We start from the raw sequence: 25,136 nt of genomic DNA, 5'->3' as shown, positions 1-25,136 counted from the left end.
TTGGAACAGTTGAAGATAAACGGGTAATGACGGGCGATTGGTATACCTTCGGATCCATCCATGGATCGATCCATGGCTCTACCGCAACCCCGCATTCCAAGGTTTTCCATTAAGCTCTGTCCCAGTAAGGTTTCGTTGCACAAGTGAGGTGGGTTCTGGTAGGTATCTCCCAACCGTCTCGATACGCGGACAAAAATATAGTTTTCTTTTCTTTTTATTTCCTTTTTCTTTTTCTTTTTCTTTTTCTTTCTTTCCTCCTTTTTCAAACTCCCCACTTTTTATTATTTCCATTGTAACAATCTCCCCGCGTGTGCGGGGGTACCCTTTTGGGGCCAAGATATGACAAACGCCTGGTACGCATTAGGGCCAATTTCCTTGCTATTTCCTTGGACTTCTTCACCTTCCTGACCCCTCGCTCTTGCTCCCGTGCTTTGTCTTCTTCTCTTTGCTCCACTAATCGTCCTGATGCCATCCTTTCGAGTGCGCTTCGCGCCCCAGCGGGCCTACCACACGGACCAGAATGAGACAAGCACAGCCGTACCGAATGAAACTGAGACCAAGCCAACTCATACTCGCACCCGATCAGGTTGTCGAGGCTGTCACCAAAGGCGTGTCAAGTGCGATGAGACCTTTCCGGTTTGCTTGCGATGTCGTCGCCGAGGCTCCATCTGTCAACCCGTGCTTCCTGCCTCTCAATGGCAGCCGGAGGTCTGATGTCTAGGTACAGCGGACCCCTTATCGCAGCTTACCCAGCCAATAAACTTCGACGCGGATGTGAACTTGCGCCTGCTTCAGTACTGGTTTGAGCGCATGTCTCAAATTATGAGTCTCGACCGGGACCGAAATCCGATGTCTTTTCCCATTGTCAAGTATTTGTCTGCCTCAAATTCACTCGTCTATGTCATCCAGTGCGTTAGTGCCGCTCATGAACAACATTTCCAGCCCTCGCATATGACTGCCAGTTTAGAGGAGCGGAGCAAGGCTTTACGGAATCTTCGCCAGGAACTGCAGTCTCAAAGCTTAAGCTCGCCTCTCTGTTTCCTTGTCATCCTCATGCTGGGTATGTCCTCCTCTTGGATCACTACTCAGCCCACGGACTATGGGCGGGAGCATCTACTAGCCGCCCAGGCTTCTGTTGAAATGACCTTAGAGCAGCAGGACAGGGTGGACGATGATTTGGTGCATCTCTCAATGGGTTTCTATGTTTATTGGGATATGGCCTGTTCCTTTTGCCTGGACATAGCAGATCACCCCCAGGTATCTCGAAGTCGGCTGGCTGCGTATGTTACAACCGCACGCTCGCGCTTTCATACCATCACATCTCACTCCATTGATCTCTACTTTTTGCTCGGGCAACTCGGCCGATATTGTCGTTCAATTGCCGACGGTATGCCAAGAGACTTCGTACGCGAGACGACTTTCGAGGCTGAACTGAACTCCTACACTTCGGCTGAAGAGAACCAATTTGCATACCTGCTGGCCGAGGCCTTCCGCAACCACGGCCTTCTGATGCTTTATCGTCTATGTGGCCGGACAGTTCATTTCGCATTGGAGGTGGAAACGGACAGCGAGGAAGGGGCGAGCAAATGTCCTATCCGAGCGCTGGCGTTACGGACTCTGGAAATGTTGTTTATAACACCGATTAACTCGCCATACGTAAACTTGCACACACTTCCATTGCTGAGTGCTGCAGCTGAACTAGAATCAACCGATACTGAGCTGCGTGAGCGGGTGATAGAGCAGCTTCAGGTTGTCTATTCCACGAACCGCATTCCACCGACACTGTGGGTAATCGAACTGCTCCAAGAGCTATGGAATTTACATGACTCTGGGATTGAAATTACCTGGCTAGATCTCATGCTGGTCAAGCAGTGGCGCCTGCGAATTGGCTAGGTAAACCTCTTACAACATACTGCCCCGAAGGTCGCTCAAAATAGCCAACATACGACACATAAAGAAGTTTTCGGATGTTCACTAGAGATGTCTGTCTGCAGCTCATACCAGCGTGACCTTGTCCTCTAGATCCATGAAGACGGCAACATTTGCAAAGTCTTCGCTACACTCAAACGTGATTGTCTGGCCCTTTTTCATCACCATCAGATCACCCTTGCCGAGTGTAAAGGTCTCGCCGCCGTGCACTTCGATATGGATCGTTCCTTGAGTGACGAAAAGGAATTCATCAACTGGCCATACCAGTGTATCTTTTCCCTTTTCCCGCAACATTCCCACGACCACCTTGCCGTCAGTGGACCTATAGATGATCGACTTGGTTCCTGCATACATGGGGAACGGTTGCTCGGGAAAAGATTTCCAGGAGCCGTATGGGACAGTATGGGGTTCTGAAGAACCGGTTTCGTTTCCTTGGCCGCGCGGCATGATGCGAATAACGATTTCTGGTTGTTCTTTGAGTGCTTATTAGCAATGGTTCGATAGTATAGAGCTTCGGGTCATTCCGTACCGGGTAACTGACTGATGTCACCTGTTGGTAGAATGAAAATGTATTCTCGAGGAAAGATGTTTTATACAACATACATAAACCCTGGAATAGCTTGGACAGCGCCTCTCCAGTTGATGCATCTCTCATTTTCCGGCTTCGCTTTGACTTCAGATTAGGAAATGAACAGCTACCTACGCTGCACGCTAAGGCCATCAAGCCTGCTTGGTATTTTGTTTGTCTGCCGGTCAGATCAGTCGTCCACGCGAAGGATGGTAACTCAAGGCACATTCCTAACAAATACAGTAAGCGATGACTCTATCCGTATACCTAATAGGACATTCGCCGAGAGATACGCCGCGGGGTCCAATATCGAACAGTAGATCCACTCAGCCCGCTTATGTTCCCAATGCGGTATGCAGCAGATGTATGAGAGAGACAATCTTGTCCCCGCTCGCACTGGCGTCTCAACCCACCTACCGCGAGAACAAAATGGCCATAGCTGAAAGTGGAGGTATCGCCGTTTTGTTTAGCACCACCTGATTCTTGCTTCGGAGAAGGCAGTTAGAACTCCCCAGGGACTTGGTAATCCGGAGAGCGTCCACCTCAAGTGGGTCTCTCTCCCTGCTGATCAAGGTCTACTGCACGATCTGTGCCTCTAATAAAAGCCACCCTTCAGCCGAAGGAGACTTTTTCTAACTCTCGAATACTTGATTCTTCCAAGACAGCACGACGCCTTGCCAAAATGTCGAAAATAACAATTTTGGGAGCTGGGTATCATCTACTACTTCGCTATCACGGAAGACACGCTAATGAATTATATCATTAGAATTACCGGCATGGGTATCGCGAGTCAATTGCCCAAGAACACTGAGATTACAATCCTAGGTGACTTTTTGCCTGGTGATGCGATGGACCAACGTTATGTCAGTCAATGGGCAGGCGCCATCTGGCTCGGCGTTCACGATTCGACCCCGTGGGAGCAGGGAATGCAGCTGAACTCCTTTTCCGAGCTCTGGCGAATCGCAGAGCGACACCCGGAATCCGGCATCCGCCAAATTGAAATGACCGAGATCATGGATATCGGTGATCCAGCGAAAGTATGGTACCAAGGGAAGGTTCCTGGCTTTCGCTTCCTGTCTCCTTCAGAACTCCCCAAAGGTGCGAAATTCGGCATGGCCTTCCAGACTCTCGTCATTACACCCCCGACGTTCCTTCCCTGGTTCCGACAGCACTTGGAGAAGCAGGGCGTGAGGTTCCAGCGTACCTATGTCAAATCCTTGCGAGATTTGAGGGGTATGGGACACGACGTTCTGATCAACGCTACTGGGTTCGGCGCTATGAAGCTGCTTGATGTTGAGGAGAAGCGCATCACTCCCGTGCGGCAGCAGAATATCAGACTCCGCAAGGATGGTTACAACCGGTGTTATATCCGCCGTGGCCCAGATGGATACTACTCCACGGCATTCGCGCGTGGAGATGGCACGATCTATATGGGCGGGATTAAATCCCTTGGTGATACCGATGTCGCTTCCTATGAAGATCAGCGAAAAGAGGTTAGTCTTGCCTCTTAGGTTATGGTCTAAGGTTGCTTACTTACGGACATAATTTTAGATTCTGAAACGTCAGCACCATAATCAGCCAGATGTATTCCCTTCACCCAACCCCCTCGACTACGACATCATTACGGACCATGTTGGTGTTTTCCCCATTATTGAGAGCCAGAATGGTGGCGTTCGGGTCGAGAAGCAAATGCTTCATGGGCAGAAGGTTATACATGCCTATGGACAGGAAGCCGGTGGGTATACCTTCAGCTTTGGCCTTGGCCAGCAGGTGTCGGAATACGTACAGGAATATTTGACCGAGCTCCCGAAACCTGCAGAAACGCCTATTCCTAGTAAGCTATGAATTTCCGTCGTTAGAGAAGCTGGAGGACGTATTCTTGCATATACGAATGAATTTGAAATATTGAAGTGTTCCCAATTTGTAAACGAGTTGAATCATCGGAAGGGCTGCAAACCAGAACTGGTAACTATGCCTTTGGTGTTAGATAAAAGTCATCGAAGGCTATAATTGACTTACCTTATCTAGCGTATAAATAACTTCCTTCTATCTATTTACTTACTAACTCACTATGGGGCCCCTATGGGGCTATTAGGGTAACAGGGTCAGGATATAGGACTAGAACCCTTTTGGTCCCACGGGGTTGGCAAGGTCTAGTCTAGTCGTCTATAACGCAAATCGACGACCAAGGCCACCAATAGGCGAGTGGAGAAGGGCTATAGCCTAGGTAACGATAGTAACACCGTTCACTCCACATTCGGCATATTTAGCCAACGGTGTCGGACACCTACTGACACTCAAAAATTGCCGTTTTGGGCGTCGATACGGGCTCCGGAATAACTGAAAATATAGTCCAAATCCATGGGTCCTAGTTTAGCACTATTAGTGTTAGGCAAGCTCTATAGCTTCATAGACGCTTACCCTTTTAAGCTTCACGTATTCCATATTGGGAATGGAAGCGAGATTTGTCTCGTCTTATCTTCGCCATTTTAAGTTTCCCCGCAACCGGATCTTTGGAACCTTCTTAGTGGACCTGGGCACGGATTACTGATTATGGAGTATGGACTACCCGTGGACATGATATCAGTAAATGTATGAAATCATTATATATATAAGTTGGCTTCTTGACGTCCTATATATGGAGCCCAATTCACAATATTCCACTGATTGTGCTCCTATACAACCCGAAATTCCATGGCATCCAGAGCGAAAGAAAACATCCCTAACCTGTGAAATTCCGGAGGTATCATCTGTCAACTGAGCCAATATCTATTTACATCTTTCTCTTGACGCGACGTCCAGAGCATTCGGGGTTAAATAACCCACGGCAACATGGCCAAACCTGTTCCTCTTACCCCAGAGAAGAAGATTACCGATGACCCGATGATAGTAGCAGATCCTGAACCGGTAGCTGGCGCCATGGATGACCTTGACCTTGAGGGTATGCCAGATCCACTTCATTCTGACAGAATGGACCATTCAAACTAAGCACTGCACTGACATCACATGCTAGAGATGGGCTACGTGCCTCAGATGAAACGAGAGTTTAGTCTGATACAGTTGATCGGCAGCGCATATACTCTGACAAACTCATGGTTGGGGGTGGCGGGAGCATTTACTACGGGAATCACCGCAGCGGGCTCTGCTGGAATCATTTACGGTCTGATCCTCATGTTTATCCTCAACCTCTTTGTCGGAATCTCGTTGAGTGAATTAATCAGTGCGATGCCCAATTCTGGAGGACAATACTATTGGGCAATGAGACTGGCTCCGCGCAAGTACGCCCGGTCATTTGCCTACATTACAGGCGTATGCAATTTATTTGCCGCATATTGCACAACAGCGAGTTCTTCAATCGCTGTCAGTATGTTTATCTTTGGATCCGTCAAACTCGCTGTACCGGCCTTGTGAGTTTGGCTTCTTTCTTTTCCCCGCACAATCCAATACTCTCGGACTCCGCAATCATGGTCTAACAAATCTTCCAGTGCACTGTCGGCATGGCGTGTTTATCTTGGAGCTGTTGCCCTTAACCTTGTTGCCGGCTTGGTAAACATATGGGAGAAGGCTGTCACCAAGAGCGTTCTTGTGGGACTTGTCATCAGTCTTCTGACCTGCGTTCTCATCACAATTGCCCTTCCTGCCACTGCGGTTGATCACACTGATGCCAAATTCATATTCGGTACCTTAGAACGAAGCAATGGCTGGTCTTCCGATGGCATGGCATTTATTGTGGGGTTGATCAACGCCAACTTCTCATTCGCTGTACTTGATAGCGCGGCACATCTCGCAGAGGAAACACCGGATCCTGCACGAAATGTCCCCAAGGCAATCATGATGACAGTCTTTATAGGATTTGTGACTGCCTTTCCGTTTGCATGCGTCTTGATGTACTGCCTAACCGACTTTGAGAGCGTCGTCAATAGCCCAACCAATGTTCCCATTCTTCAGCTTTTCTACGTTACGTATGGGAACCGCCAGTCAGCGGCATTGGCAACCATGGCGTTTGTGACCATCTCTTACATCTGCTCTCTCTTTCCGCAACATGCCTACCAAGCTCGGATGTGTTGGGCTTTCTGTCGGGATAATGGAATGCCCTTTTCAAAATACTGGTCCCATATTGATCCTTCAACACACGTTCCACTCCGAGCTCACATACTTTCTGTGTGCATAGTGTTTGCGATTGGGCTCATTTACATTGCGTCCAGCACTGCTTTCAATAGGTAAGGTTCTCCAACGCTTTTGCGTAATGTTCGAACTGACTGACCAAATCAACAAGTCTGATAACTGGCGTCATTGTATTCCCATATCTGACGTATCTGGCCCCAATGATCAGCTCGATCTGGAGAGGCAAAAATCAGCCACGTGGACCGTTCAATCTCGGAATCATAGGCGTGGTTTCCAAGGTCATAACGGTGGTTTTCTGCAGTTTTACGGTCATCATGTATTCGTTCCCATATGTGATGCCCGTCACCCCATCAAGTACGTCTCCCACCAAGTCTTTCAAACACACTAAACAGACACTTATTCCTAAAGACATGAATTATATCACGGTTATCTATGGCATAGCTCTAGTATATGGATCGATTGATTGGTTCTCGCGAGCGCGATACCAGTTTAGAGTCCACAAAAGTGAGCCTCGGTCGAACGAGTTATGTGAAACATCGAGATAGTTTGAATGTAAATGCTCAATTGTGGCTCCATAAACTCCATAAATTCCGTAAAACTTGATTAGGTCCCCATGCACAATATGAGAAGGATATCGAAGCCAAGGAACAAAGTCCCAGTTTGTGTGTGGATGACCTCGGAGTTTGAAAGTCTATCCCATACAACCCAAGAGCCTTTGATACCGTAGCAAATTACTGTGTCTTCTTTATTACAACTAGAATATAGGGACCTGTTCGTCTTCGGACTCGCGTGTCTCAAGTGCGTCGAAATGCCAATCACCAAGGCTGGATAGTGGAAACACATTCTGGGGAGCGACAAATCGAATGCAAAAAGTTGATCTATGCCACCGGTGCCAATTCAAGCCCTATTAGACCGAAATGGCCACGAGAAAACTTCCACAAGCCCGTCATCCACTCGCTAGACATCGCCCCTAACCTGTCCTTGATCGAGAGCGACGTGATCCAGCGAGCCACTGTGGTGGGAGCCTCGAAATCATCCTATGACACCGTCTACCAGCTACTCAAAGCGGGGAAGAAGGTGGACTGGGTTATCCGACCGAGTGCCTCCGGAGCGTTTTCCATGTTTGCCCCGACGTTCATGGGCTTATGGCATATATCGGACCATATCTCCACCCGATTCGCATCCAGCTTTAGCCCAAGCATCATGAGCTGTAATGGGCTCTGGGATAACTTTTTGCAGCGGAGTGTAATCGGCAGATCACTCATGCGTGTCTATTGGCAAGTCGCCACAGGTCTGGCAGTTAGATATGCGCGCTTCGGCGATGATGAGCATACCGAGCATCTGCGGCCCTGGCCTCACACAGATGGGTACGGGTCTCTTTTGTATGCTTTGCTCGGGAATTTCACGGCTAACCAGTCACTGGATATACGCTTTTCTGGGGCAGTGGAGGTATCGGAATAGCGACCGTGCCCGACCTTTGGCTAGTCATCCACGAGGGAGATGTCACGGTTCACCGCACGGAGATAAAATCACTCTCGCATCTGGATGTTGTCAACTTCAAGAACGGCTTTTCCGTGCCGACTGACATTGTTATTCACTGTATCGGATTTGAGAAGGGATACGATACGTTCAGCCCCCCGCTGCAGGAAGAACTAGGCCTCCATTATGACTCCTCGGTATTCTCCAAGTGGACGGTACTGGACGCACAGGCCGAGCAGAAGGTAAACAATGAGCTACCTATCCTGAAAAAGTCGCCTTTCGAGGCACTGGAGCAGAGAAAGCACACCCAGGGGCCAAATTGGCATTATCGTTGTCTCATTGTTCCCGAACTGGCGGCCAAAGGGGAGATCCATCGTGTTTCCTGGTCACATTCACTCTGCCTTCACACCACTGGCAGCGGAACTCCATGCATTGTGGGGGTTTGCGTTTCTGAACGACTGGATGAATCTCCCTGGGAAGGAGGAAATGGAGCTAGAGGCAGCGACCTTCAATGCATGGACTCGCAAGCGATATATTGAGCAGGGGAAGAAGCACTCGTATTTTATTTACGACTATACCTCGGTAAGCTGGCCACCCGTTACCGCTTAAGTGGTAATAGGCTATTGGTATGCAAATGCTGACAGGGGTTGCTTGCATGGATTAGTACCTGGACATTCTTATGAGAGATCTTGGCCTCAATCCCCGTCGGAAAAAGACTGTTTTTGAGGAGTGGTTCGTCCCGTACTGGCCGCAGGACTATCGGGGGCTGCTCCAGGAGTCACAACAAGGAGTGACGCGTGAGGGTGAGCTCATACGGACTTGGGGCGGCCGATGAGGCGCCAAGACACGGAGTTGGAGCGGCCGCTCGGAGCCCTAACTGCCCCTTTGGGGCACAATATAAAATCAACCTATAGAAGCAGCAACGCCCCCGTCAATGGTTCTTTCGTGAATTCTCATATCGTATCCAAAGACTGTAATCCTTACTCCCCCCTCATCATGCCAGCCATAGATGCGGACCCAGAAAGACAAGGTAGCAACGGTATCCTTGCTAGCACCGACTCTAGCGAGAATGACGTCCCTAAGGAGACATCGCCTCGTCCAATTCACGGATGGAAGGTACTGTATCGCTCTGCATCTCTCTGCATCTCTCTGCGTGGAGTGAAAATGGTAGCTAATTGGCATGCAGTGGGCCATTGCATACGCCTCCATGATCTCGACAACATTTCTCTTCGCATTGGACAACACCATCGTGCGTCCTCATACCCCTCCCACCAGCTTCTCATATTAGACCGGTCCAAGGGGAATTAGCTAATAGCATATAATAATGGTATAGGTCGCCGACATCCAACCCGTGATTCTCGACCTATTCGGCGAAGTCTCCCTCCTCCCATGGATCGGAGTCGGCTTTGCCCTCGGCACCATGTGTGTTTTGCCATGGGGCAAGGTCTACGGAGTGTTCAACGCCAAATATGTCTACCTGTTTAATATCGTGCTGTTTGAAATTGGAAGTGCTGTGTGTGGCGCAGCACCGAATATGACTGCCCTCGTGGTTGGTCGTGTTATCGCCGGCGTGGGAGGATCAGGGATGTACTCGGGGACGTTGAGTTTTGTGGCGATGTTGACTTCGCTTAAAGAGAGACCTATTTATATGGCTGGCAGCACTGTTATCTGGGGAATCGGAAGTGTTCTAGGTCCGGTGGTAGGTTCAGTCATCACTTGCCTTTTTTACAGCGTAACTGACCATGGTGGCTGATGAATAGGTCGGCGGCGCTTTTGCAGATAGTTCTGCGACCTGGCGATGGGTACGTTCTCACACCGTCTGACACATTTTTGGGAGCTATCCTTAACATATCCGTATGTAGGCGTTTTACATAAACCTCCCGATTGGAGCCGTCTTCGCCCCTGCCTACCTCTTCCTTGTTCCAAGCGTTGACCCCCAGCCGCTCAAAAGCTGGACAGAAAAGTGCCGTATGATAGACTGGGTGATGGCGACCACTTTCCTGGCAGGAGCTACCTGTCTGGTGATGGCTATTACGTTCGGTGGCACGTTGTATTCCTGGAGCTCTGGAAGTGAAATTGCCCTCTGGGTGGTAGCGGGGGTGTTCCTACTTGTCTGTATTGCCGTGGCCAAGTTCCATCCAGGTGTGGAGAAGGACAACCGGCTCTATCCAGCCCATTTCCTTCGACGGCCTATCCTGGTAAATCTGCAAGTGCAGATGTTCTTGGTGTCAGGTGTTGTGCTGGTGTGTTGCCCCCTGCCGTACCAATAAATAGGACCGTCTAATACTAACAATGGTCCCTAGGCAATGACTTACTATATTCCGTTGTTCTTCCAGTTCTCACGGGTATGTGGCACTTACTTATTCCCGTGGGCATATATAACTGACAGTGTGCTCGCGGATAGGGAGACGGTCCCTTGGATGCGGGAGTTCGCCTCCTTCCCTTCATCATCTCTATGGTCATCTTCGCCATGGCCAATGGGGCATTAATGCCAAAACTGCCTTATGTCCTGCCATGGCATATCTTCGGTAGTGCCCTTGTCGTTGCTGGAACGGCATTGATGTGTTCGTCTCCCCCTTCGTTATTTGTTTGCATCATAACGCGCAGATAGAATGACCACTAATGAGAAGGGAAAAATTACAGACACTGCAGACATTCACACCTCCAACGCCAGGATCTACGGCTACTCCATTCTTGTCGGCTCCGGGGCAGGCTGCTACGTCGTCGCCGGGTTCCCCGTTGTACAATCTCTTGTTGCACCAAAAGATATTCCGAATGCCGTGGGCGCAATGGCTATTTGTAAGAGGATTTCAGACACCAATGGGGCCCTATTAAACCCAAATAATAGATACACTAACCATAAATTCTAAAATATAGCCCAAGACCTCGGCATGGTCATCTTCCTCGCAATGTGTGGATCAATTTATCAGAATACTGCATTGCAAAAAGTGTCACAGGCGATGCCCAAGCTGAGTGCAGCCGATATTTCTAACCTTGTTGCTGGTACCAGTAGCCAGACGTATAAGGCGCTGTCGGAGTCGGAGCGAGCGCTCGTAGCGCCGCAAATCACAGATGCGATGAGCAATGTGTGGTTGTTCTTTTTGGTGGCTGGGATATTGAGTTTCGTCCTAACGCCGCCTTTGGGAGTAAGCTTCAGTCCTTTCGGGGTACTTGGGATGCAATTACGTGGACTAACCAACTGGTTTTGTAGAAAACGAGGATGAAGGGAGCGGATTCCGGGGACGTAAAGGCTTGAAACTTCCGGATAGAGGTGATCTATGGTTGTTGAGAGCTGAGGAAATCACCTCAATGGTATGGATTGAGGTACTTGTTGCATTTCTAGGGAAAGTTTGTCACTTCTGCCTTAGTTACCTCATGATTGGTGGAGCTATTGTGTGTTTTGTACTGCGTTGCCGGTCTTATCATGAACTTGCTGTTGTTGGTACTTAAAATATATGACTTGGGTCGATCCGATGACAAAATGAAAAGGATTACTACAAATTTATAGTAAACAAAAGCAAAAGGAACAAAACGTTTTCACCCAGGCAAATCTCTCATTGAAGCTATAGACCTCGACCTCAGGACTAGAAGGCCAGACAAGGCAAAGTTACTGAGACCCTTCTGACCCTTCTACGAAACAACCCAACACATCTCACTAAACCCCTAAGAATTGCCACCAATACGGTGGAGATTAGTGCTGCGATGCAGGAGTACCAGGGTTCGCGAATCGAGCGCGTCAAGGCTATCGTGAAAGTAGGCGGGGATCTTACGCGCTTGCAGGCCTTTGACGGGTGGTACTTTTACATCATGCAGCGCTGGGTCACCCCATGGATTGGCCTGGATACGCTGGCAATTAATATCGCTAGGCTGTGCAGTACCGGCACAAAGTTGGGCTTCGTCGATTTTCCTGAGCAGAAGGGTCTTCTCGGATGGCAGGATACTATCGCCGCAGAGGCAAAGAAGCAGAGGCTGGCTAGGCGCAAGCAACAAGTGGAGCGAGCACAGAAATGGTGGGGTTGGAACGGGGAGCTGCAGCAGATTTGGCCCTTATTGATGGGATTGTTTCTGTGTCTCGGTTCGACGATGTTGTGGCTTTTGCCTAGTGATTCCCAGCATTTGTGGTCTGGGGTCCATGCGTCTCATTAAGTAGATACACAGAGAAGGTAAGATTATGTAGAAGAAAGGAGAAGATTTTCATGACCATGTATCGCTTCAGGCGTCTGCTGGCGAAGGGACCTACATATGTACCTAAGATACCTACCTAGGTAGGTATTTAAGACTGTACTAAGCTAGTAGTAGCCCCGCTGGAGGACATGGATGACAACTTCGACGAGTCGAGCCGAATTACAAATGAGCGTGCCTATCACATCCTTCCGCTGCGTTAAGCCGCTAGTGCTACGACTGTCGGTGCAATTTTCTCTGTGGACCTCGATCTCAGGTACTTTGAGGTATCAACCCTAGATTGGCTTATGCTTGGTTAAAGCCGAGATCGTCGATTGATTTCTATGAGTTCCATATCCGCTGAACGCATATCAGGCGACATCAAGTCATTCAACGGAACGGGACTCGCGCTGTTGCTCGTCCCATTTCCCCAAGGCAGTCACCGCAGCACCGCTGGCTTGGTGCCAATACCCATCAGGTTCCTCCACCTGGTCGAGAGCAGCACGTAGCAGACGCAGAGAGTCCACTATGCCGATCGGAGTGGTGTCACCATTGGCTAGACTGCGGCTCAGGGCGATCAGGCTCATGGAAATGGGCCAGCCGATGAATGTCGCTTGGAGAGTGAAGTGGTCGCGCTACAATGAGTCAGATTGGACACGGATAAATCAGAGCATGAAGCAATAGGAAAGAGTTACCTCCGACCGTTGTACAGGCCAGTTCATGCGAATGGCTCCAAGAATCTTAAATGCCGCGGCGGCACTACACTTCCGACTTTCAGCTGCAACAAGCTTCGGCAGGTCTTGCTCTTCAACCTTGCGTATCGCTGCCTCGTGGAGGCTAATATGTGTTGCACAGAGATTGAGGTGCAGCGAAAACGCCAATGGGTCTTCTCGGACGGCTTTCGCAGTCAGGTATCGTTGGAATATGGCAGTATAGTCGTTTATCGTCTTAACCAGACGGTAATGTCGATCCCAGAAGCCCGAGTCGCTGGCACTGCGAGAGAGAATACTCACGTGTTCAAAGCAGAGGCGGGCAAGCTTGACCATGATGGTCACCGCAGCGTAGGAGGTCAGGTACCCAACCCCAGTAAGTTTCGTTGATTCGCTGATAAAAGGCATCGGGGTAGGCAGAAAGCTTTCTTTGAGCTCACCCGGAGATGGAAGATAGATACACAAGGTGTCCTCTTCTAGGGTGCAAGGTCGGTCGGTGCGAACGCTTCCATAACTCTCGAAGATGTATAAAGACCAGAAGGAACGTCGGATTTCCTCCATCGAGGCTGGATCGCGAATATCGCTAACGTACCCTGTCTCTATTGCATTTTTGGGGACCCAGTGCGTTGATGTCGAGTCGCGTCCACGCCATCGATGTGGTGCAGGTTGAGGATTTGAGCAAGCGTAACAGCACGGCCGAGAGTCATCCACGCGCGAACAAAGTGCTTTTTCGTTAGCTCATAGCGAATAATGAATAGTAACGCTTGAAAGGCATTCAAGCTCATAATGTTCGTCTCATCATCGTCGCGCTCGCAGAGCTCGATGTATTTACGGGCATCGCTGTAACAACGTGACTGGAGATGGGCGTATTCTGGCGCAATCATCGAGCCGACCAGGGCCACTGCGTAACTTAATCCTCGGATCCGGGGGAAGCTGGATCCTGGGCCCATTCTCGGCGAAATCGCGATTGATTTAGGATTGGTAGAACAGGATAGAAAATATCAAAGTACTTCTGGTGTCTGGGTCGATCGATTAGTTTCCTGTTCCGGCCAAAGGGGACATGGGAATACGGTACAGGACGGCGAGGTCAGACGGTGAAATTGGCTCTTCTAGTTCATGCGTTGAGAAGAGAGAGTTTTCGAAAGTAGGAGGAACCAAATTACTGTTCGCAGTATGGAGATAGCCCGTGTCGAAGGGGGTTGGCAGCTGAGGCGTATCGCCGGGCAGGAGTGGAAGAGCGTCCGGCGTCAGAGCCGGGTCCATCACCCCCCAGAAATCGGGAATATCCTCGGTCAAGTTCGCTAACATGTCCAGCCCCTCGAAGGCACGATCTATCGGAGGGGTTACATGGCTTTGGAGCCGCTGCATTAGTCGTTCATGGTCGCCTGGCCGGTCCGAAGGCGTCACCAACGGCCAGGATAAGTCCACATAGGGGGAAATCTGTCGAGTAGTAGTGGGAGTAAATGCTGGGGAGGGAGTTGTGCGCAGGAGCGCCTCTGCATGTGCTGAGACAACCGACCAGGATGAGCGAGGGTGGAATTTATTCGTAATTTATTCGAGATTGGGGCACTTACCTAGTCGGGTCTGTAGTTCACATAATTGGCGTGGCATATCCGCTTGAGCTGCACGATGTCGCTTCCGTCCCTGGTAGCTGCAGTCGTAGCCAAGCCGCGCGCAACGGCCACATTTCGGGTCCCCGCGGTCGCAACGGACCTTGCCTGTGGACCAGTGTCAGCACGGTACTTTGTTCACTCTTCGGGAGGCTTCGCGTACGTTCTCTGCAAATGTCACAGGCCAGTCTTCCTGCGGGTTGCGACGCGCGTTCTTTCTTGGTGATGGCGGACGAGTGCGCTCTGTGATGGTTGTCGCTTCGGTCTGAGGCCGCGCTGGAGTGTGATCCATCAGGTGCATGGCGCAGCATGGTGTAGAAGATTTGTAAGATGAGAAGGGATCATCCGGAAGACCTGGAGTGGTGGAGGCCCCTCCTTTAAATGACAGACGCTGGTGAGGATTCCGTCCACAGGAGCGGGGATGACTTTAGAAGTACACAAGGGATGCGAGCGATGGTGGTGATATAAAGGTCCTCCGGTGATTCTATGGAGGACACTAAATAGACGGCGTTCGCAGGAGAGGTACAGGGAAGTGTGAGGCTCGACGGAGTTGGTAATGCACGGCCTCCTCCCATGCACTATGGGCACAGTCGTGTATGTAGATGCAACTGGGCCCGATTCGTACGTCCGTAGACCCTGGGATTGCCGCGTCTTCCGCTACTAGGGTTCGCTAGACCGCTAGACCAGTCAGCTCTCCAGAGGCGATCTTGGCGGGAGTGGCAGGCGTTAGCTTCATGGCCCCGACTACATCTGTTGGCGGGTAGGTATAATGCACGATCCGGGCTCTGAGTGTCCGTGGTCTATGCGTGGAATTCCCTGGGAGAACTGGCAAGCGGACCAACTCAATTAGCTCAATCAAAGCTTGCGTAGCTTCAAAGAATTGATGTGCTTTTTATAGTACCTTTGACATACCTGCGAGATAAGCTGCTCACCTCACATAGATCTCGCTACAACACCGACACGTGTACGTCTTAGAGAGGTCCATTATTAATGAAATCCATCATGAGCAGCTCCATGGTGGCCGTCCTTTGCCAAGGGTGAAAGCGATGTCAACCCAATGATAGCCTTGCGGGTCTCTCCCGATTGTTTGCGCCAAGAGAGTCTTAATCAAACGGAGATGTCCACACCCCCACCATCATCCTCCTGAAACGATATATGCCCCAAATTTAATAGCCAATCAATGTCTCTTCCTTGTCAAAATGTCAATTGAACAGGTCTGCTAGGTATGTCTGAACAGCTGTCATATCACCATTTTCCCAGACTACCCTGCCAAGACGCAGGGTTCCCCTCCCAAGTCTGATTTGGGTGCAGGGCGCGTCCTCTCGAGACTCCTTGTAAGTGACTTGCTAAAATGTCACAGGATCACGCTAATGCATTGGTGATCAGTTCATGCTCTCGAACGTTTCGATTTAGTTGCAGATCTACCTAGGTACCTATCTCCAGCTTATCACACCCGATCATGATATGTGCCGCCAAGTCAGGCTCGTGACACTAGGATATTGTGCCGCACATATTCCATCCCACAACGTTATGCAAATTGCCTATCACTTCTGGTCAAGCGAAGTCTTTTAATGAAGAACCTGAGATAATCAAGTATGGTGACTCAGGGTTGCGGGATCGATTGTTTTAGCGCTTGCTGGTTCTCGGCCTCTTAAGGGTTGAGAGGTGGAGAGCGCTGGTTGGTATTGACTACTTGCTCGGTTGACAGGTTTAGATATAAGCCTAAGAGATCGTCGATGAGGCATTTTTGCTATTAGATACTTGGGATAGGGCGCAGCACCTGTCCGCCTATGGGATCAGGATGATGTGCATGTGCTGACTTGGTAGACATTTGGCCGCCAGAGCTTGGAAATCAGGCTAGAGCATCTTCGCAAGGTGTCATCTCAACCATCTCCGACTGTCTGTGATATACTCGCACATATCTATCGCATTTGCTGACTTATAAAACAGACTTCTGGCCTTCAAAGTCCACGAACCGAGCCAAAGATGCATCGACCACAATAGCCTCGCGCTTGACCACGAAAGCTCGCCGAGTTCCGCGACTAGCTACGGCGGCGGCTCGAAGAGGTGCCCGACAGCCTCGGCCTATATTCTGCGCGTTGCGTACACCGGATATATGCACCTTAACTGGGTTACGTCTAGAAACCTCGCGCCCGGTGTTATCGCTACCGCCGTTATATCGGACGAGCTTCGGGGCGCATCTGCGCTCAGCTTCTGCGTCGATAAGTACAAGCTGGAGGAAGACAAGGGAGACCTTGGTATCTAATAGTGGCCCTAGCGCAGTCCACGACCATCAAATAGCTCTGTTTCTTACAGAGACCGGATAGGGACAGCGACGACGCCTCTGCTGGTTTCTACACGCAGCTGCTACGGGGGTGGGGGGCGGTTTCACTAGGAGACTTGGGATGGCTCCGCGATAAAACCATCTATCTGACTTGCGCCCTTTTCGATATCCTTGTATACCCGCAAATTCACGTCGCCCTCGACTACTAGTGTCACTTTCAATTTCCCCGTCGTCTAAGTCTATCTCGTGATACATATGTTCACGTTTATGGGTCACCAGCATAAAGATGTCACATACGCAGACCGCTACCTTCAACAATACCAGAACAGTTACAGTTACAGTTGCTACTACGACATAGGCAACACCCTTCTAGACGCCGAGTGCTTTGCCGTCCGATTTCTATCATACCTCCGTTCCGTGCGTTCGGATTCTGACAAGGCCATCCTACGATTCGCATACAGAGGGCCCTCCTCGGCACTCATCACCACCACCACCACCGACGACGACGATAAGTCACCGCCGCCATTGTCATCGTCAGGACGGTTCGCTGTGGGTCCCGTTCCCACCGGATCCTTTGGCAATCACCTCGCACCAAATGATCAGTCAAGAGTCAGACTCAGAGAGATACAGCCCGGCAGCTGGGTGCTTCTTTTGGACCAACGGAGCCGTAGTTCAAGCGACGACGAAGACGTATTCCTACGATATTCTTTTATTAGAATCCGTCGAATCTCTGCCGAGATCGCATCCGAGCAACAGCAACAAAGATCCGTCCCCGTCCCCGTCCCTAACCTCGTCGAGGTAGTAGGCGGGCTAACAGAGTTCCTGCGCGACACCGTGCTAGGGATCGATATTTCCACGTGCGAGAAACGTGTCGAGGAGGCAGAGAAGGACCGCGCGCGGCGGGCTTCAATTCAAACGGGGAAACGCTGCATCGACATTTACGTCATGGCTGAGAGCAGTGCCCGGGCATTGTTTAACCAGTTACTGTGATATCCCGGTACTAACTATTCCAGCACATTTGGGATAATAATCTCTAAGCGCGTATCCTTCTACTAAAGAGGGCGCTATTTAAATGGCTCTTTAGCTAGATAGACCCTCTTCTCTATGACGCCCATCCTTCCCATTAATAGGGTACTCAAGGATCGCGGAATAATACTTATAGCCTCTCCTATCAACGCGTTCAAACGTCGAAGGGGCTGTGAAAGGAATAGCCACCAACAGTCGTCTCTACCAGCGACAAAAGAAAGATTAAATTGATTACTATAGTGTAGTGCCCAAAAGATACTTGTTAGGTACCTCAATCGTGGGCGTTCTCATAGTGAATGATTAAGTCGCGGTGAGGTCACTGGGGTCCTTTCAGGGCAAAAAAGGAAAAAAAAAAAAAAAAAAAAAGCCAAAAAAGGATTGCTGAATCATTCAAATGTTACTGCGCAGGTGAACGGCCCCGGGGAACTTGAACTTGAACTTCAACTTCATCACCTAATTATATTTCCTTTATTTCCTTTCTCTGTTTTCTCTGTTTTCTTATAGGAGTTCATATCCCTTGAAAGCGTGAAGTTCAATCTCCCGCGTCCCCACCATTCCACTTCCTTCCGTTCGATCGCGTCTTAGCCTCCTGCAAACTCTTGAATTGCGCGTACTGGCACAGACTCAGCAGCTTCTGGATATCGCTTTCCAGTCCTTTTCTTCTCATCTCTTTCTCTTTTGTCATCTCTTTATTGACACCGACATTCCTGTATAAAGCCCCTTCATCTCAATTTCCTCAATTCTGCAGTGCCGGGACCTTCTCGGTCGCATGTGTTCGCAATAGCCGGATCACCACTGTCAAGGATGCTGCCTTCTGATCGCGCCACGGTCTCTGGCGTGTAGCCAACCTCTCACCATGTCACGCGCCTCGGCTGGCTTCGCAGACTTCTTCCCCACCGCCCCATCAGTCCTTCAGCAGAAGCGCTTCAAAACAGCGCAGGAACGACGGAAATTACATGTCGAGGGTGATCAAAATCCTGAAAGGGTCCCGGATTGTCCAGTGTCACTTGCTCCGAGCACACCAACAACCATCGATACACCTCTCAAACCCGATACAAACGAGGAGGAAGCTCGCACTTCATCGGTCCCCAACGTACCTGAATTGACCATTTCCGCCAAGGCGAAAAGCGCGGAGGATAAGACTGGGCCACCTGCACCCGCCGCAAATCACGTCCCATCACAAATCGATACACTGACACCGCTCACTAACGCGGAATCATCACCCCCTTGCAAATTAACTAGTCCATCACAGCCAAAGATAGCAGGCGGAGGTTCTCCGGGTACTTCTTCCAGGCCGAACCCTGAAATCACCAAATCTTCCATCACTCCAATCCACACACCTCCGACGCCTCAATCGCAAACCCGACATTTCGAGCTCCGTGTGAGAGGCTGCAAGGTTGTCTATGACCCCGATCTGGACAAGCGGACCTCGTCAAAGGAAAAGCGGAGAAAGCTCGAGTATGTGGACATCGTGAATAATGGCCAATCCGATGCACCGCCCGATCCGCGCCTCGCGATTGCCAATTATACCCGTGGATCCGGCTGCAAGCAGAAAACGAAATACCGACCCGCACCTTACAATTTGAAACCATGGTCATACGACGTGGCAACGAGCATTGGCCCGGGGCCTCCGATCCAGGTCGTGGTGACAGGGTTTGATCCTTTGACCCCGATCGCCCCGATCAGCGCACTTTTCTCGAGCTTTGGAGATGTGGCCGAGATCAAAAACCGCACAGACCCCATCACCGGCCGGTTTCTGGGGATCTGCTCCATCAAATACAAAGATAGCACCTCAGCCCGGGGAAATGGCCCAGCCTCAGCGTCTAGCGCAGCCCGACGTGCGTACTTCGAATGCAAAAAAGAACAACGCATTGGCACACGCAGGATTAGGGTCGAACTGGACCGCGACGGGATTGTCTCAGATCGAATGGCCGCGAAAGCAGTCGAGTCCCAGCGACAGGCTTCCAAAATCAACCTTCCGCCCGCAAGTGAACCGAGACCAGATGTCCAGATCAAGAAAAGCGAACCACCACCGACTGCGCCCAAAGGTCCCTCGGGCAGATCATCCTTGCGGCCGGGGGTCGTTATCCCAGAAGGCCCTAGGGCCGGTGTCCGATCTCCTGTTGTGCAATCATTGGTCGAAGAAACTCCTATCTTGAGTCAGATCAAACGCGATCCATACATTTTCATTGCGCATTGTTACGTCCCGGTTCTCAGCACAACGGTTCCACACCTGAGGAAAAGACTCAGGCTCTTTGCATACAAGCATATTCGTTGTGACAAAACAGGCTACTATATCATCTTCGAGAACTCGCGCCGGGGTGAGGAGGAAACTGAACGCTGCTACCGACTATGCCACATGCAACCATTGTTCACGTATATCATGAATATGGAGAGCCAGCCCTACGGGAATCCGAACTACGAACGAAGTCCCAGCCCTGAACGCCTTCGCACCGAACGACGTGACAAAGCCGAAAAGGATCGGGCCAAAAAAGAAGCCGAATTGGATATCGAAGAAGAGAAAAAGCAGCGGGCGCTTGATTTGGATCCATGTCGAGAGGTATTGTCTATCATCATTCGTGACCTGAGGGACAAGCTTCTTGAGGATGTGAAGTCACGCATAGCTGCTCCAGCTCTTTACGACTATTTGGAACCGAGTAAGCATGCGTCTAGAAGGGAACGGCTGGGTATTTCGGACCCCGAAGGAACAAAACGATCTGTTTTCCAAATCGACAGCACCCCTGGCTCTCGGGGTGAAATGTCTGCCGGGCGAGATCCCCTCAGATCATCAGGTCTGAATGTCCTTGCTCTTCCTCGTATCCGGAAAGCCCATGGTCTTGACCATGCAGGTGCTGCTTTCCTAGACGAACGGCGCAGGCAACCACTACGAAAGAAAGAAGTCCGACCCTTGTATCATCGCTTGCAGCAGTTGCACGACGATGAAGATTCGGACGACGAGCAGCGCACTCCTGCTACTCAGGATGCCGATGACCGAGAGAGTCGACCCCCTAGTCGCGCCAGTTCAACGTCGTCAGAGTTTGAACGGGATGGGGGGTACCGGTCAGACGATCAAGAGGAAGAGCGCAGCGCTCAAGTTATGGACGATTTGGATGCCACAAATGAAATCAGCGATCTTTCTCATGAACTTCAGGTGTCCCCGACAGGCAAGAGAAAGCGACTGACCGAAGATGACGAAGCACGAAAGCGGCAGCGGCAGGAGGATGAGCTATTTGGCATTGACTCGGAAACGGCCAAGCATGAAGATCTGGCCAAGGATCTGAAGACGCCCGCGGCTATTGGCGATGATCTCGCAGAGAACGGTGACGAATTAGCAACGCACGATCAACCCGCAGAACAATTCACCGAGCATGTCACTCACAAACATCCCGAGGGGGATGATGTTTCCGTCAGCGAAACGTGGCAGGCCGAACCTATTGATGAGCCGAGAACAGAGATTGAATGGGGTGTTTCCAAGGATGAGCCCCGCGCCACGGTGGAAGATGATGAAAACATTGTGCTTGATTTGGATGGTTGGCAACACCTGGTCAAGGATGATGAAGATCTACAATTTTTGCGAGAAGTCCTAGTGGATCAGTCAGAATCCATTATCCAAAATCTTGCTGCATGGGGTTGGAAACAGAAGGAGATCAAAGCTCTAAATGGCCTGGAAACTGGCACGACCCATGACGCTATCAGTATCCCTGGTTATTATGTGCCAAACACCACAGGTGCTGCGCGGACGGAAGGTCGAAAAAGGATTCTTGAGGCAGAAAAGTCCAAATATCTGCCCCATCGTATCAAGGTTCAGAAGGCTCGGGAGGAGCGTGAAGCGAATGCCAAGGCAGACCCCCAGGCAGCAGCAGCAGAAGCTGCCAGGATTGCCGCCGCCAAAACAATATCAAAGTCGACGTCCCGGTCAACCCGAGTCAACAACCGCCGGCTCATTGCAGACATCAATGCACAAAAACAGGCCCTTCCCACTGCGAACGGCGAAGGAGACGTTCTTCGATTTAATCAGCTCAAAAAACGCAAGAAACCTGTGCGCTTCGCTCGCTCTGCTATTCACAATTGGGGGTTGTATGCTGAGGAAAACATCACTGCGAATGATATGATCATCGAGTATGTTGGCGAAAAAGTGCGTCAGCAGGTCGCCGATATGAGAGAAAGACGATACCTGAAGAGCGGGATCGGCAGCAGCTATCTATTCCGAATCGATGAGAACACCGTCATCGATGCCACAAAGAGAGGAGGAATTGCGCGATTCATCAATCACAGCTGTACGCCCAACTGCACTGCTAAAATCATCAAGGTTGATGGCAGCAAACGGATTGTGATTTATGCGCTCAGGGATATCGAAAGAGGTTTGTGAACCGCGCTCTCTTTGCAAGTAAACACTGGCTAACAAAATTTATCAGATGAGGAGTTAACTTACGACTACAAGTTCGAAAGAGAGTGGGACAGCGATGACCGAATCCCCTGCCTCTGTGGTTCAACGGGCTGCAAAGGATTCCTCAATTAAGCCCACCTCCCGAGATCTATCTAGCTGACTCTTTGGGAGGCATATTGACTCCCTTCTACCGGATGGCGTTGAATCAGGCTGGCGTTTTCAGCGTGGGAGCATTGACGCATTTATCAATGGCAATCGTGATTTCATAAACTACCAACTCTCTTGTACAATATACCAATTCCAAAAGAATTTCGCCTGTTTCCGGTTCAAGTCGTGGCCCGGAGCAAAGTCCTTTCTAGAAACCAATGTGAGAGCGTAGATGTGTCAAATTCCAAAGAACTCGACTCGAGTGTCTGATAACCCTAGTGCACTGCATAGGGTCCTCTTTCGAAGAAAGGAAAGGAAAGGAGAGACTGAGAGACTGGTTCTCAAAGACCGGTTCCTAGCCCCTGGGTATCGATTTGCGAAGCAATTTGGGAGAAGAGCGCGTGTGGGATTGTGTGTTATTCAGACTGGAAAGATAGTAGCAATTAGCAAAACGAATAGGGTCAAAACAAAAAGATAATATGTATTTCTCACCAAGGTGGCTTGGAAGCAGGAAGTTCGCAATTCCTTCCTTAATCATATATGAATGACCGCAGTTCCCACAGGTCAATTTCCCTTCTGTGACCTGCGTCTCAAGTAGCAACCGGTGCAAGTCCCTCAATGTCTGCTCATTCTCGAGAGCATCGCCCTCGGGTTTCGAATCCGGAAGACTTGGGAATCCCAGCTGAGATTGCAAATGTCAGATTATTTGTAATTGTCGGTGAATTACCTAGGTACCCGGGTTTGGATCTTCATACCTCGTTGGAAATGGTGCGCAGGGCTTCCCAGTCAATTCGGGGAAGGATGTTGCGGATGAATTCGGGCTGGAAATCCAATTCTTGTTGCTCGAGCTCGGCATCCTGGAAATGTAACGGGAATGATGCCGGTGATGTCTTGCATTCCTTCACGGCGCATGTCACGAAATTGGCGGTGATCACTTTCATTGTGGTGGTTTCGGGGTGATTCTTGATGAATTATCGACGGGAAGGTTTTGGGAATGCTGCTCGAGTGGGTAGATATTGATTTAGGTCTAGACAGGAGACCAATTTAAAGGATAATGAACAACGTCGGTGGTCCCTCCGAGGGAGAAAAAAATAAGAGCCCCACGGCTTATCAGATATCATGTGATCGATATGGATACTACCCTGACTACTACCCCAGCCCATACCAGTTGACGTTTACCTGGAAACCTATATACATATGTACATGGTATCTTACAGAGGTTTCTAGTTCAAACTGGAAGTTTTGATTAGCTTTGATTAGCCCTGATTAGCTAGTATTCAGTTCAGGTCCTTCAAGGCCGATTATCTGATCTGGACATCCACCAGATCTAGATTGTCAATGTCATAGTCGCCAAGAGATGAATCGGGGTCGAGTTTATCCCCGTCAAACAACAGGAAGATATCACGGTCCACAGAAATATTTTGTTTATTCCGAAACGCAGATATGAGCCGAGAGATCAGGGTCGTTTGTCTTGCTTTGATTCTGAAATCGGCGTATCCAGGACTCCTCAGAATAAGTTTCATCGGCTCACCCTGGTCATCTTCTGGGGATTGTGACTTTGTAGGGGGTTATCATTATCAGGCGAAGAAATTCGCTGATTGACCGGAAGAGGTAAATCGGTAACCGCTTCCATATGTACGCGCAGCTCTTTCTGGTCTGCGAAGGAATCATCATCAATGCCAGGGATCGCCGCAGAGTTTTTCCCTGTTTCTATGCCTAGAGTTCTGCAAGTCGTCACGTCGAATAGACGTCGGCCCTTCCAGGTCAGGTAAATGGATGCCTGTATATGAGGTTCAAAATTTTGGCGATTGCACCATGCCAACCGCACATCCCTTAGTCGCTGTGACATTTTTCGATGGACGAGTAATGGTTTGGTGTTTGCAATTTCAGATGTGATCATGATTTGGACAACCGGGTCATCCGCTGGAACTTCCGGCGGTTGAATGGGCTGAGCAGGTTGAACAGGTCGAGGGCTTCGAGTTTCCGAGTCATCGGCTAGGACAATCACTGGTCGAACAGGCAGAGCGCCTAGTGGTTCCGGACCACGGGGTTTCTGTGGTGACTGAGACGAGTGGTTTTCTGGGAAGTCACTTTTGGTTGTCTCGCGTTGTTTCATTGAACTGACTGGCTCGAGCGAGGAATCATGCGAGGAAGCCGAGATATCTTGTGCCTCTGATAGCACAATTTTATCGCTATCAACATCACGGGTCACATCCTGCGCCAGACTGCTATCGCTGCGCTCCTTCCCCTTTTCCCTAGAAAGCCGGCGCCGCTTTTTTTGCTTCGGGTCTTCGGTATCTTTGGTGTCTTCGGTATGTTCTGGGATTTCCGGTGATTTCGGCTTCTGGTGTGCTTCACGGCTCGCAGCAATGATATCAGAGTACGTTTGTTCTGAGCGCCGATAGAAATCAGTGCTGGCTTCCCCCGTATTCTTGATTGCCCACGATGGCTTTTTGAAAAAGCTCATGACTCGGAACCGGAATTGGTCAAGTTAAAAATCCAAGTATAGTAGGATGACCGAATGGATTTTAGAAGTGGCCCGACAGGCACCTGATTATAATCAGTGATATGTTAGTGAGGCAGTAAAATGTGCGACATGAGGACCTGGGCATAAGCCATACAATTGGCAGTTAAGGTGGAAGGAGAATGTATTGCATCCTCTAGACTTGGGATAGATACAGTGGGACCTCAGATGACACCGTCTTTATTA

At 50.0% G+C, this 25,136-nt stretch overlaps 14 protein-coding genes across 14 annotated transcripts; 8 read left to right on the top strand and 6 right to left on the bottom strand.

The window, feature by feature from the left end:
* Positions 1–465: 465 nt before the first annotated feature.
* N7489_005981 (Zn(II)2Cys6 transcription factor) lies at positions 466–1,893 on the top strand (the record flags this gene model as incomplete). The annotated part of the gene is made up of 2 exons (XM_056711731.1): positions 466–708; positions 745–1,893. The coding sequence occupies 2 exons, from the start codon at positions 466–468 to the stop codon at positions 1,891–1,893; spliced, it is 1,392 nt and encodes a 463-aa protein (XP_056565446.1).
* Positions 1,894–1,995: 102 nt separating this feature from the next.
* Positions 1,996–2,376, bottom strand: N7489_005980 (uncharacterized protein; the record flags this gene model as incomplete). Its single annotated transcript, XM_056711730.1, has 1 exon — positions 1,996–2,376. The coding sequence occupies one exon, from the start codon at positions 2,374–2,376 to the stop codon at positions 1,996–1,998; it is 381 nt and encodes a 126-aa protein (XP_056565445.1).
* Positions 2,377–3,179: 803 nt separating this feature from the next.
* Positions 3,180–4,342, top strand: N7489_005979 (FAD-dependent oxidoreductase; the record flags this gene model as incomplete). Its single annotated transcript, XM_056711729.1, has 3 exons — positions 3,180–3,208; positions 3,264–3,990; positions 4,049–4,342. 3 exons carry the CDS (start codon positions 3,180–3,182, stop codon positions 4,340–4,342), a joined length of 1,050 nt encoding a protein of 349 aa, XP_056565444.1.
* A 987-nt stretch (positions 4,343–5,329) lies between these two features.
* Positions 5,330–6,721, top strand: N7489_005978 (uncharacterized protein; the record flags this gene model as incomplete). The annotated part of the gene is made up of 3 exons (XM_056711728.1): positions 5,330–5,438; positions 5,511–5,904; positions 5,983–6,721. The coding sequence occupies 3 exons, from the start codon at positions 5,330–5,332 to the stop codon at positions 6,719–6,721; spliced, it is 1,242 nt and encodes a 413-aa protein (XP_056565443.1).
* Positions 6,722–6,936: 215 nt separating this feature from the next.
* N7489_005977 (cofactor FMO1 FAD enzyme) lies at positions 6,937–8,936 on the top strand (the record flags this gene model as incomplete). The annotated part of the gene is made up of 6 exons (XM_056711727.1): positions 6,937–6,976; positions 7,230–7,303; positions 7,388–7,989; positions 8,067–8,476; positions 8,520–8,683; positions 8,766–8,936. 6 exons carry the CDS (start codon positions 6,937–6,939, stop codon positions 8,934–8,936), a joined length of 1,461 nt encoding a protein of 486 aa, XP_056565442.1.
* A 161-nt stretch (positions 8,937–9,097) lies between these two features.
* Positions 9,098–11,357, top strand: N7489_005976 (MDR family MFS transporter; the record flags this gene model as incomplete). The annotated part of the gene is made up of 10 exons (XM_056711726.1): positions 9,098–9,217; positions 9,288–9,350; positions 9,435–9,800; positions 9,862–9,903; positions 9,964–10,344; positions 10,405–10,446; positions 10,506–10,665; positions 10,745–10,900; positions 10,979–11,247; positions 11,313–11,357. The coding sequence occupies 10 exons, from the start codon at positions 9,098–9,100 to the stop codon at positions 11,355–11,357; spliced, it is 1,644 nt and encodes a 547-aa protein (XP_056565441.1).
* A 446-nt stretch (positions 11,358–11,803) lies between these two features.
* Positions 11,804–12,247, top strand: N7489_005975 (uncharacterized protein; the record flags this gene model as incomplete). The annotated part of the gene is made up of 1 exon (XM_056711725.1): positions 11,804–12,247. The coding sequence occupies one exon, from the start codon at positions 11,804–11,806 to the stop codon at positions 12,245–12,247; it is 444 nt and encodes a 147-aa protein (XP_056565440.1).
* Positions 12,248–12,648: 401 nt separating this feature from the next.
* On the bottom strand, positions 12,649–13,922 carry N7489_005974 (fungal specific transcription factor domain-containing protein; the record flags this gene model as incomplete). The annotated part of the gene is made up of 3 exons (XM_056711724.1): positions 12,649–12,897; positions 12,958–13,555; positions 13,591–13,922. The coding sequence occupies 3 exons, from the start codon at positions 13,920–13,922 to the stop codon at positions 12,649–12,651; spliced, it is 1,179 nt and encodes a 392-aa protein (XP_056565439.1).
* A 22-nt stretch (positions 13,923–13,944) lies between these two features.
* On the bottom strand, positions 13,945–14,893 carry N7489_005973 (Zn(II)2Cys6 transcription factor domain-containing protein; the record flags this gene model as incomplete). Its single annotated transcript, XM_056711723.1, has 4 exons — positions 13,945–13,991; positions 14,043–14,477; positions 14,547–14,690; positions 14,746–14,893. 4 exons carry the CDS (start codon positions 14,891–14,893, stop codon positions 13,945–13,947), a joined length of 774 nt encoding a protein of 257 aa, XP_056565438.1.
* A 359-nt stretch (positions 14,894–15,252) lies between these two features.
* N7489_005972 (uncharacterized protein) lies at positions 15,253–15,567 on the bottom strand (the record flags this gene model as incomplete). The annotated part of the gene is made up of 2 exons (XM_056711722.1): positions 15,253–15,382; positions 15,515–15,567. 2 exons carry the CDS (start codon positions 15,565–15,567, stop codon positions 15,253–15,255), a joined length of 183 nt encoding a protein of 60 aa, XP_056565437.1.
* Positions 15,568–17,121: 1,554 nt separating this feature from the next.
* N7489_005971 (uncharacterized protein) lies at positions 17,122–17,856 on the top strand (the record flags this gene model as incomplete). The annotated part of the gene is made up of 1 exon (XM_056711721.1): positions 17,122–17,856. One exon carries the CDS (start codon positions 17,122–17,124, stop codon positions 17,854–17,856), a length of 735 nt encoding a protein of 244 aa, XP_056565436.1.
* An 892-nt stretch (positions 17,857–18,748) lies between these two features.
* set1 (histone methyltransferase SET1) lies at positions 18,749–22,411 on the top strand (the record flags this gene model as incomplete). Its single annotated transcript, XM_056711720.1, has 2 exons — positions 18,749–22,253; positions 22,308–22,411. 2 exons carry the CDS (start codon positions 18,749–18,751, stop codon positions 22,409–22,411), a joined length of 3,609 nt encoding a protein of 1,202 aa, XP_056565435.1.
* Positions 22,412–22,846: 435 nt separating this feature from the next.
* N7489_005969 (RNA methylation protein TRM112) lies at positions 22,847–23,367 on the bottom strand (the record flags this gene model as incomplete). Its single annotated transcript, XM_056711719.1, has 3 exons — positions 22,847–22,851; positions 22,919–23,108; positions 23,182–23,367. 3 exons carry the CDS (start codon positions 23,365–23,367, stop codon positions 22,847–22,849), a joined length of 381 nt encoding a protein of 126 aa, XP_056565434.1.
* Positions 23,368–23,727: 360 nt separating this feature from the next.
* N7489_005968 (small ubiquitin-related modifier domain-containing protein) lies at positions 23,728–24,893 on the bottom strand (the record flags this gene model as incomplete). The annotated part of the gene is made up of 2 exons (XM_056711718.1): positions 23,728–23,982; positions 24,030–24,893. The coding sequence occupies 2 exons, from the start codon at positions 24,891–24,893 to the stop codon at positions 23,728–23,730; spliced, it is 1,119 nt and encodes a 372-aa protein (XP_056565433.1).
* Positions 24,894–25,136: the final 243 nt, after the last annotated feature.

This window comes from Penicillium chrysogenum (genome assembly GCF_028827035.1).
Source record: "Penicillium chrysogenum strain IBT 35668 chromosome Unknown utg000004l_segment0_segment0, whole genome shotgun sequence".
Classification (NCBI taxonomy): Eukaryota; Fungi; Ascomycota; class Eurotiomycetes; order Eurotiales; family Aspergillaceae; genus Penicillium; species Penicillium chrysogenum.
This window is presented reverse-complemented; position numbering and strand designations above follow the sequence as displayed.